At 42.9% G+C, this 10842-nt stretch overlaps 2 protein-coding genes across 3 annotated transcripts; one reads left to right on the plus strand and one right to left on the minus strand.

Annotated features, from left to right (window-relative positions):
* Positions 1-5782, minus strand: abhd8b (abhydrolase domain containing 8b). The gene is made up of 5 exons (XM_028403249.1): positions 5763-5782; positions 2027-2827; positions 1756-1926; positions 1392-1608; positions 1-726 (listed from the first exon to the last, which is right to left on the minus strand). The coding sequence occupies exons 2-5, from the start codon at positions 2815-2817 to the stop codon at positions 442-444; spliced, it is 1464 nt and encodes a 487-aa protein (XP_028259050.1). The 5' UTR covers positions 2818-2827; positions 5763-5782; the 3' UTR covers positions 1-441.
* Positions 5783-7325: 1543 nt separating this feature from the next.
* dda1 (DET1 and DDB1 associated 1) lies at positions 7326-10801 on the plus strand. 2 transcript variants are annotated; one of them, XM_028404811.1, is made up of 6 exons: positions 7326-7410; positions 7551-7687; positions 8249-8329; positions 8456-8507; positions 8655-8716; positions 8908-10801. In XM_028404811.1, exons 2-6 carry the CDS (start codon positions 7679-7681, stop codon positions 9010-9012), a joined length of 309 nt encoding a protein of 102 aa, XP_028260612.1. In that variant the 5' UTR covers positions 7326-7410; positions 7551-7678; the 3' UTR covers positions 9013-10801. The 2 variants fall into 2 exon arrangements, with proteins under 2 accessions (XP_028260612.1, XP_028260611.1); XM_028404810.1 differs by having other exon boundaries at positions 7355-7457.
* The last annotated feature ends 41 nt before the right edge of the window (positions 10802-10842 follow it).

Here is a 10842-nt window from a genome sequence, read left to right on the forward strand (position 1 = left end):
CTACAGAAGGAGACCTCCCCACAAAACATGCCCTAAATAACATAATGCTAATATATCAGGGATAATGTTCAGCTTGACCAGAAGCATGTTTTGGGTTTCATCTTCAAGTAGAGCAGAATCAGACCAGAGAGGTCAGAGTTCATCACTTCTTCCACCTGCAGCTGTTCACTTCCCTGTTTTTACTCATTGATCGTCACCACAGCAGACCACTTCAAGGCACAATCGTATTCTCCCTGCTGAATGATCAGGACTTACTGGAGTTCTCTTCCTCTCACCTCTGCAGCTGACATCCAGTAACTGGAATTAAACTCCCTGCAGCGTCCACCTTTAAGCTTGACTTCACATGAACTGGCTATTTTTGGCTCAGCGACCAGCTCAGCTTCTTGGGACGTAGAGAATGATTCACAGTAAAAAAGAAAAACACTCTTTCAGCTTTGAATCTCATTTTTTGGCTGTGCTGTGCTGCTTGTCCTCCTCGCCACCATTTGATGAGGCCTGCTTGGCAGTTGCGGGCCGGACCTTGATGGTTTCAGACACAGCCTTGGTGTTGTCAGTGTGAGCTTTGGCAGTCTCCGGGCGTGCTTTGGACTCTTTCTTTGGCGGTGCAGGGGTGGCCGGTTCCCAGAGGAAGAATTCATGCAGGAGTGTGTTGACAGCATCCGGGCACTCCATCATGACCATGTGACTGCCGTCCTCCAAGACCTTCAGGAAGGCCATCAGCAGGATCTGGCAAAAACAAAAAGTTAAAAAAACTTAAAAAAAAAACTTCCACTTTATAGTTTGTGCCATAACATTAGTCTGGCTTCAGACCTCTGAGTTGCTGCCCATGATGTTTCAGGTTTTTCAGCCATTCATGTAATATAATAAAGTGAGATTCGCAGCTTAGTCTGGTCGTTGGGATGTCAAGGGCAAATAGAAGTTAATGGTTAATGGGCCTTTATACATCAGTATAGATAATTGAAGAGGGAGTAGCCAAAGATGTAATGTTGACGTGTTCTCTTGAGGATAATTTGAATATCTAATCAGTTTTTTTAGTAAGTGTCTTACACAGAAGAGTTGGACAGTAAGTGGTTGAATTTAAATTCAATACATAAATGTGCTCTTCTCTGGCTATTTGTTCAGGTGCATATAAAATCCCATTTAGCTCTGTTTTGGTCTAAATCTGCCACCATTCATTTCTATATTTAGAAATTAGCAAATTCAAAAATGAAAGAAGATGCAGGCGGGTCAGAACAACGTGTCTCTCTTCGTCACATAATGTTTCATTGAAGCCAACACAAACATTAGCATAAAAAAACGACCCATGTTAGACTGACCCATTGATTCCTTCTAACATGATTTTGCCTTAATGTCATAATGGTATGCAGTTTCACTGCTTAGATATCTCTTACCTCTGCCATGCGCTGGTCGTCCTCCACAGGAACGAACTTGTCGTGCATGCCATGAACCAGCAGGATGGGCACTGTGAGCTCAGCATGGTAAACCTCGTCCCCCTCAGGCCAGTACTGCCCGCTCATCATGGCACGCAGCACAAACGACGACACGTTGAAGGCATTGTTCTCTTTCAGCAGCTGCTTCTCCTTGGCACCCTGCTGAGCAAAGCCGGCCCTGCAGGAGGCAGAGAACACAACATCCATCTGAATTACAAACACATTTCTCAGAACAGTCTGTGCTGGTTTCATTCAAGCTTCTGGGGATTTAAACTCATGGACTTCAGACCCCTTTGGATGACAACATTTCGCTGTCATGTCTTACTTGAGAAAGCTCCAGGCGAGCAGCGGGGAGAGGCAGTGAAGCACACAGGTGGGCAGGTTGAAGATGGAGCAGAGGCTGGGCTCCAGAGCTGTGGGACCGCCACCGTTAATCATCACCATCTTATGAATCTGCTCCGGATACTCATGGGCCAGGAATGTACAGAATGATACCCTGTAGTGCAGAAGGCTGGTTAAAAGACTGACAGCAGGACATGAGGTAACCATCTTTTTATATGGTTGTCACTTAAATAGAAAGCACATCTTAAATTTACCCATAAGAATGTCCAATAAGTATATTCCTCTTGCGTGCATATCTCTTAAAGATTATTCTTATGTCCTCAGCCAGAGCGTAGAAAGTGTACGCCGCAGCTATCTGAGGTGCTGAGCTGGCCCCGTGACCTGCCAGGTCAGGAGCGATGACTTCGTAGCCCAGTCGGGAAAAGAAGTCCAGCTGGCTTCCCCAAATATCCAGCGAGCCTCCCACTCCATGGATGAAGAACAGAGCCACGTCTGAGTGTGTCCCTTTACAGGCCGTTATCTTCCTCTCACAGTCTATCACCACGCTGCGCTTGGGCTTCCGCCTGCGCTTCCTGGGCTGCTGGGATAGTTCAGTCTGTCCTGCAGCAGGTGCATCTCCTGCTGTTTCAGACGCCCCATTGTTTCCAGCTGTGACAGAGTCTGACCTCACCTCAGGAATGCTGACAGGCGGCGAGGAGTTACCACAGTCCGTCAGTTCCACCTCCACCATGCTGTTGGGTTCTGTCTCTCCATTCTGGCAGGTTTTCAGCTCTGCACTCGCTCTGTCACCCAGGTTCTCAATGAACAGCTGTCCATTACGGTACACTGTGATCTTTCTCTTGCAGCTCACACTTCCGCCCGGTCCAGTGGGCTCTTCCACCACAGGCCGGTCAGGGATGATGTGTCGGACCCGTAGGACCCGGCCTGGTTTTACCTCCACAAACTCATAGCCATCAGCAGGTTCTGAGGTTTCTACTGGGACCACAACGTTGGTAGACTTTGAGGTGAGGCAGCAGAGCAGACCTTCCATAAAGCTGGTCAGCATGGCTGCCAGGCTGGACACACACACACACATAGTCACATAGTTAGCAAACAATAAAATGTGGAGGAACGAGGTCACTGCATACATTCACAGACAGTGATGTGAGTCAAACAAAGAAGTGTGACTCATGAATCACATTTACCAGCAGGCTCTCTTTTTAACCACCTATACATCCTTTAAACTGGTTGTAGCTGACACTAGAGTTTGTTTGTGTGTCTCCATGACAACGCCACACAGTGCCATAAATTGTACAATTTGTGGCAGCTAATTTATGGGAGCTGCCACAGATTGTACAATTTGTGGCACTGTGTGGCGTTGTAGTTGAAATTTGTTGTTGTTTTTTAATGTTATATTTATAGTTACATGTTTGCTCTTTGCTCTTTTTGTGTGAGATAGGTGAATTAGGTTTGTAAAAATTATTTTGCAAATTAGTAATGAGTTAAGTTTACGTGAGCCACATGAGTGGGTGAGCGGGAGATTAAGATTAAGATTAACTTTATTAATCCCCGTGGGAAATTGAGTTGTAGTAGCAGCATTTTAAAAGGATAAATACAATAAACACAGCAAAAACTCGATGACGGGAGAGCAGAGAGACAAATTACAAGGGGACAGACTACAGAGAGACAGACTTTATGCTCATCAAAAGAAACTTATCTACCTCTGCTTCCCAGTTTGGGATGAATAAAGTATTTTCTCTTCTATTCTTATATGTGGCGCACACGGTAAAGAGATAGTAAAGAGATACACTGGTGGAGCCTCAGAGAGAGCTGTGAAACTCAAACAACTGTTTTCAGAGTGTCCAGCTTTGTGTTTTACAAAATGACTTTTAAATCAGTGTGAGGAGAAAACCTAAATAACAAACAGAAGAGTTTAACATCATATATCATATATCATAACATATCATCATTTTCTGTGTAAGCATCTGCCTCAAAATCATTGAATTATTACATATTGCTGTATAATAATTCAACTATTCAAAAGAAAAACATCCAAGTTGTTCTCTAGAAGTAATTAAAGTCACTTCACATGAATACCTGGAAGCCACAATTGTACCAAGATCAACAACATCCTATGCCTTTACAGTCTGGGATCTCATTACAACTTAAACCCCTCACTGCACTCTGTCAGACGTAACTGAGCAGCATCTTTCCTCGGCGTGTCCTGTGAGGTATTAATAAACCTGGACAGTAATAGCTCCCTGAGTTAAAGCTGTCCACCATGTGATCGCTCTGCAGCAGCGGCAGCAGCACACACTGCAGCCCTGCCGGTCAAACTGCAGCACCAACAGACAGAACTCACACACAGGTGAAGAATCACTGTAGTACTTCTACTACTGTGATACTACAGGCACCTACCTACAGCCGTCAGAGAGACAGACATCTTCATTTGTGCTGAGTATGAGTCTGTACATCGCAGGTGCTCACACACATTATATTTGTTGATTATCGGCCATGGTAACAGCACAGCAGCTGAGCACTCTCTCTGCTTATCCTAACTTCCTGTTGCTCCCCTCCCTATTAGAGGGGATTACACTCTCTGTCTAAGTCCACACAGCACAATCTGTCTGTCTCCCATCTCAATGAAAATGGCGACACCGTAACTCTGACTGTTTTCATCCTCAGTACTGATTTTTGTCACATCCCATCAGCCACTGCTTTCATCTGAGGATTACAGACACAATGTCATACAGCATTCCTGCTTCGCTGGCTATTTTCAGCCACTTTCTGCTTATACTTGCACATCCTGTATCCAAACAGCAGCACTGTGTGTGCTGTGTGTGGACAGGAAGAGGCCGACCAGGTTATTTTGACCTCATCAAAAAGGCTACACTTTTTTAGCCAGGTGTGCAACAGAGAGTTAGCTCTTATCACAAAGACTAAACCCACCCTCAAACCTCTTTCTGCCATTATGGACACAAACACCTCCCCCTCCACCCAGACACAGCTCCCTCATCTGCCTCAGAATAAACTGTAAATATCTACGTAGGTGTTCATCATGAGGAACAGTTGGTCTGAACACAAACTACTTTTGTACACATGCCTGTGTTGTGATAAATATAGTCCCCACAACAGACTGAAGGGGAGACATATACCTGCCCACTGCAGCTACTGTGTCCCTGTGTGCCAGCAGCCAGATGCTTCAGTCACATATCACATATTTAATCGGACAGAAGTTGTTCTTGTTTATTTTTTTTGCTGGGATTAAATTACTTCAAGGTAATAAGCCCCACCTGACTTTTATGTATGATTAAATGTAGAAAAAAGAGCAGAGACTAATGGTGACACTGTTAATATGGACCCAGTTTCCTAAATCCCATAGATTAGGTGTGTTTAGATGTTATGGATCCATAGATACTGCACCTGTCATTATGAGTGTCACACATTTTTTAAGTCTTAATCTATAGTTAGGATAAAAGATGCATCACTGAGGATGACTCTGCAGATTATGCATTATAAAATGACCTCAAATATACACAAACTGTGGCTCAAAGCTGGACATCTGCTGCAGTGTCCACTCATCAAAAACTCTAAAGACCAATTGAAGCAAAAGGTGTGACGACATTCATCAAATGAATAACAGCACTTATATATTTCAGCTATACTTGTGTTGCTGCTGATATAGCTGCACTGATGCATGTACCTGCAGGTGTGTGGAGCTGCTGGCTCATTCATATCATACTGATAAGAGCTGGCTGGCTGAGTCCAGAGATTCACCCAGAATGTTTTTATTCAGTTCAGACTTAACATAATGAATATTTATAATAATGGGAAATAAAATTTGACGTCAGAAGTTTACATAATATCTTGCTTGTCTGTGCTAACCGCGACTCAGCCCCACGCTGAACAGCGACCTCCTTCTCCAAACAAACATCCTTTAAATATTACTGTAAAAACTACTGTACTGTCTCCTAACGACAATAAGGCAGATCAATAATTCAGAGGGCTTACCTTTATTTCATCAAACTCCGCGTACACTTAGTTTAGAGCCGTTTTCTTTTGAAGCATTGAGGAGGTGCTGCTATAATCTGTCGCAGGCAATCCAATAATCTAATTTATTTGGATTTTGTTGTCCTGCAGGTAGTGTCCACGTGGCGGCGGGTGTCGGCCTACATTACAGGACAGCTCGTCTCTCTGCAGGTCAGAGGTAGACCTCCGTGTCTGTGCGCGCCACAGCTCCTCTTCCATCCATATTGGTGGCTGCGCTTGGAGGTGTCCCGGTGTCTGTTTTATTCCATCAGCTGTTTGTGCTGACTGAGCCACATGAAGCCTCCCGGTTCTGTCCGTGGGTGTGAAGAGCTGCCCCCTGCTGCTGCGTGACGCGCGACTACAGTGGATTTATCCATCGAAATAAGCGAGTTGGATTATTAAAGATAATTTATGTGTAAATCATAGATTAAATGCAACATTCATTATTTTGAAAATGTGACATGTGAAAGCCCTTCATTCCAAATCTGCGCATCAAAATGGACTTTGTCTCCCTGTTGAATATTGGATTATTGACGCATGCAGGCAGAGTTGATAGCAATGATTAGCTCTGTATGATGTTAAGTATGATGTCCACTTAAAACTGGATGTCAGATCAATAATTATTATTATTATATGTCATTTTGAAATATAAGTGGCATGGAGATACAATTACTTTACTGAATGCAAAAACCAACAAACAAGTGTGTGTGTGTGTGTACATTATCAGCTTATATATCCAAAAAGTCGTGAGAATGTAACACCTTGATTATTTTTATATTGTAAATATAGCCTATCGATATCCAATAATTCATTGGATATCCATTAAAGATTTATTCACCTCATGTGTTTTGCATAGTTATATGTGAATGACAAAGGCAGAACTGTGTGGGGATCTCCTCTACTTAGGGAAAATAATAATAATAATAATAATAATAATAATAATAATCCACAGAAGCAATGAATATTTGCTGCATTTTCTTCTCCAGCATCATGCGAGGAGCTGCTGCTGTGGCAGTTGCCATGGCTGTTGTTGCTATGTAACTATGGAGGCAGGTGTCAGCGAGGTAAGAGCAGACACTGGAATCACGACAGAACAAACCCACTGAGCTGGTTATAGTTTAGGTCTCCCTTCTTGGAAAAAATAGGGTAAATATAATATGATGACAATAAGCTCATTCTGCTAGGGAAATCATATTATGACACATTTAGGATTTCAACAAAAAGAATGCATTTTGGAGTAAATCTATTCTTGAATTCTTCTTTTGGTCCTGAGATGATGTTTTTTTATTCAGCTGTATTTTAGTTGGTTTTGTAGGTGAAAAGGATGTAGAATTGAAAAGAAAGAGGGCGACTTCACTTTCCCTTCAGTGCCTACAGATAAGACCAGTGCAAGAATGAAACACATGTGGCAGTGGAACTGTTGTATTTGATGTTTTTCATAATGAAGCTTATCATGTGGGAGACCAGACAGCCTGCTCTGTGTTTTAGGGCGGGGCTAAACTGTGTTCTGTTTGGTGATTGGCTGTCTCATGCAGCTACCACCACGTGGTTGGTAGGCTAAGCCAACGGGTGCTCTCGAGGCGTGGCCCAGGAAGCAGCGTTGCCATCATGCTAGCTGTCCAAGTCCGGCGTAACTAGCTTTTGTGAACTCATGCAATGACATTTCGCTGTACTTTTGTACGAGTGTTGTATGATTTTCTTTTCATGGACGCTCGGATATAGAATGGAAGTCACAACCTGTTAGTGAAGTTCCCGGTTTTCTTTGCACAGAGTCCCCGATAGGACCGCTGTCTCGGTTAACTAGCCTGTAAGCTAGCGCGGCCATCACGACCAGCACAACAGACACCCAGTCGATTTCACAAGTCGGCTTCTTGACGTTGGAAATATCTACTGTCATCATGGAAAAGGTACTTATCACTTTCAACTGTAGTGGAAGCTGTGCTGCAGTTGTCAGGGACCTATGCTAACGATGTGATAGACCACTGTGAGTAACGGTGAATAACAGTTAGCTAGCTGCTAGCCACACCTGCTCCTCCTGTTGGCATTCATTTACTGAGGCCAAGCCGGCATCGATTTGTGCTGTCTTGCAAATTTTGAACCTGCTGTACAGTGACTGATATCACGTACAGTTGGGAGGTTACTGGAGGCGTCAGAAGGAGAGCAGCATTCCCGTTATCATTCTTGGGTTCCAAAGATGAGGGAACGCCCAGCATGCATTGGCCCAGTGACTGTTATCATGTATCCACAGTTATTTGCTGTGACTCACCTAACATCTGTATAACAGAACGTTTGACACCCACTGTACACTAATGTCAACTGATCTGGGCTGTCAGTGATACGATAACCCTTGAATGACAGGGTGCGTGCTAAAATAAACTCTTAGTGAAGGTGGCCCCAGTCTTCAGTGTCAGTTTAAATGTAAGATGACAAAAGAGAGCTCTGATAATCAGTTGACCCTTTTCCCACAGGCTGATTTCTTAAAGGGACTTCCTGTCTACAATAAGAGCAACTTCAGCAGGTTTCATGCAGACTCTGTTTGTAAAGCATCTGTAAGTAGCCTTCAATAATGTTTATTTTTTGTTTTTTGTAACAGAAAATACTACAATTTTTCTTTTATTGAAAAACACCAGGAGAATCTACAACCATAATCTCTAATCTCTCTCTGACCACAACAGAATCGCAGGCCCTCTGTGTACCTTCCAACACGTGAATATCCCTCTGAACAGAGTAAGTATAGTCAAAGTTGGAAAGCATAAATCGACAGTGTATTGTGGTTTATCATGGACATGCATTCACTGAATGCATCATCTGATGCTAAGCTGATCAGTTTCTTATGTGATTTGTCACTTATGTGCTGACTGTGTTTGCTTCTAGTTATTGTAACAGAGAAAACTAACATCCTCCTGCGTTACCTTCATCAGCAGTGGGACAAAAAGGTGAGCGTCAACAGTTCTTCAGAGGTTCTAAGTTTGTCCTCATGAACTGAAAGTAGTTAGTCTTATCCATTTATTAGGTCTCACTATATGAGATGTGTCATAACACAGTGATTTGTGTTGTCTCTATGTCTCTGGTACAGTTGGATCATTTTGTGATTTTACTGACTGCTGTTTTAATCCTTCTCAACCAGAATGCAGCAAAGAAAAGGGAACAGGAACAAGGTGAGGGGGACAGCCCGGCACCCCCAAGGAAGATCGCCAGGACAGATAGCCAAGAGATGAATGAGGACTCATAAGTGTATGTGAGTGTGAAAAGTTGAGTGTTTGCACATACAGGGTACAGCCAATATAAACTATAAAGAAAAACAATGGGATAATCTCATCTGAGTGAAGACTTCTGGCCATTCTGTGCTGTGGCAGGATGCCTTTCCTGTCATGAAATAGAGTCACCCATGAAGAATTAGGGGAATTCCCATCAACAAAGCAACCATTTGTTGTGTGAAGATCATGTGCATGAAAGTGATGTGTTAGTTACCACTGACAGAACAAGGAAATCATCGAGGAGCAAGCTGGTGTGTAATTATGTTGGCTCTTCCCTGTGTGGGTTGGTGTACAGGTCCTGTGTATGTTTGTATGCCTGCCGAGTTGTGTGCATTGTGCATTGTATGTGTGAGTGAGTAGATTTAATATGAGAAACAGACTGGACAGACACTACTGTTAAAAAAAGTAACTGGTACATGACTTGTGTAGCCTTCGTTTATCTGGAGAGTCTGTCCGGATTTGTGTGAACATTTTGTTACTGTTTTAATTTTATTCTAACTATTATTGTTTATGTATGGCAATGAGCTTCCTGCCAGCCACAGTGCCCGCCCTCTCAGTTTCACTGCCCACTTTGCAACCACTTGGGGGCATTGCAACATTTCTCCACACTGTTTGAATCAACAGAACCAAGAATGCACTGTGAAGAACAGCACAAAGTAGAAGCATCTCTTCCCCATTAGATGTGTGTTTATGGTGAAAATTCATATCTGCATTCTACGCTCCGGTTTGTGCTCATAGGATTAATGTTGTGTGTCAGAGAAGTATTTTTACATCTAGCACCACCTTCTGGCTGCTTGGGGCTATTAAGAATGGGATTTCTCTTTTAGGTTGGAGCTGTTTCTTCACCAAATGATAAAAAAAGAAGTAAAAAACATTCAAATGTAAGAGCCCTTTTTTTAAGCACAGATGGTGAAGAAAAAATATCTATACTAAAGTGTGGATAAGGGAAAATGGTTAATGTTATGTATACAAACCAATTACCAGAATTAGTTTATCCAATACAGAATCTTCGTGTCTGCCTTTTTTGTTTTTGTAAAATAGTACATGACCATGGATACAGTAGAGGACGGCCCTTGTGAAGGTGAAGAGAAGAGCCCTGATGCCCAGTGGATGTTGTTTTGCCTTGCATGTTGATGTTTCCACAGCTGGGTGTTTGTATCTCTGGAAGTAATAAAACATGAGAGGTGTTGAGGCTGTGGCGTTATCTTGTGTGGATGTGGAAGGTATTAGCCTAGAGGCCTTATAACGTGTCATCGTGGGCCCTATTTGCTCCTTTAGCTCAGGGCCCAGGTTAGCAGTACTGTTCGCCTTGTCTTGCCCTGGATTTTTTTGTTGTCAGAGATTAGATGATCACAGTAAGGGATGTTAAAAAGGTGGTATACTTTCAGCCATAGAATGCACAATAAGCATGCACAGCAATGGTGCAGTTACCATCCTGCCTTGTTCCTGAGATTCAGTTTGTGTTGGTGTACAGTATACTGTGCAACAGTGAATAAAAGCTTCTATCCTTTTTAAAATGTTCTTATCACTGCCCAGCAGAGTCACGCCGAAGCCTCCTGTCCCCTTTATCAGCCAATGCTGCAGTGTGGGTTGACAATGTGGTCGGTCATCTTCCTATCTGCAGCTTAAATACCCTGTTTTTAAAACCATGTTATGCTTCTGCTCAGATAGACTGTTCTACTACACCCTAAGCCTTCCCCCATCTCATGTGTATTAGATCAGATCTTCTTTTTAGCTTTGCTCCAATAAACTAGATGGAAACACCCCTTTTGTCCTGTCATACTTAAAATATGAATGTCTATATA

Source organism: Parambassis ranga, chromosome 4 (genome assembly GCF_900634625.1).
Source record: "Parambassis ranga chromosome 4, fParRan2.1, whole genome shotgun sequence".
In the NCBI taxonomy this organism is placed as follows: Eukaryota; Metazoa; Chordata; class Actinopteri; family Ambassidae; genus Parambassis; species Parambassis ranga.

Bases quoted from the DNA above. Each gene is read 5' to 3' on its own strand.
- abhd8b (XM_028403249.1), bottom strand. From the start codon at position 2,817: ATGCTGACCAGCTTTATGGAAGGTCTGCTCTGCTGCCTCACCTCAAAG. The intron at 1,609-1,755 runs GTAAGACATGAC...TGCCTCCTGCAG, and splicing joins CTCGCCTGGAGCTTTCTCAA to GGCCGGCTTTGCTCAGCAGG. The intron at 727-1,391 runs GTAAGAGATATC...TGTTTTTGCCAG, and splicing joins ACGACCAGCGCATGGCAGAG to ATCCTGCTGATGGCCTTCCT.
- dda1 (XM_028404811.1), top strand. The intron at 8,508-8,654 runs GTAAGTATAGTC...GTTTGCTTCTAG, and splicing joins TGAATATCCCTCTGAACAGA to TTATTGTAACAGAGAAAACT. The intron at 8,717-8,907 runs GTGAGCGTCAAC...CTTCTCAACCAG, and splicing joins ATCAGCAGTGGGACAAAAAG to AATGCAGCAAAGAAAAGGGA.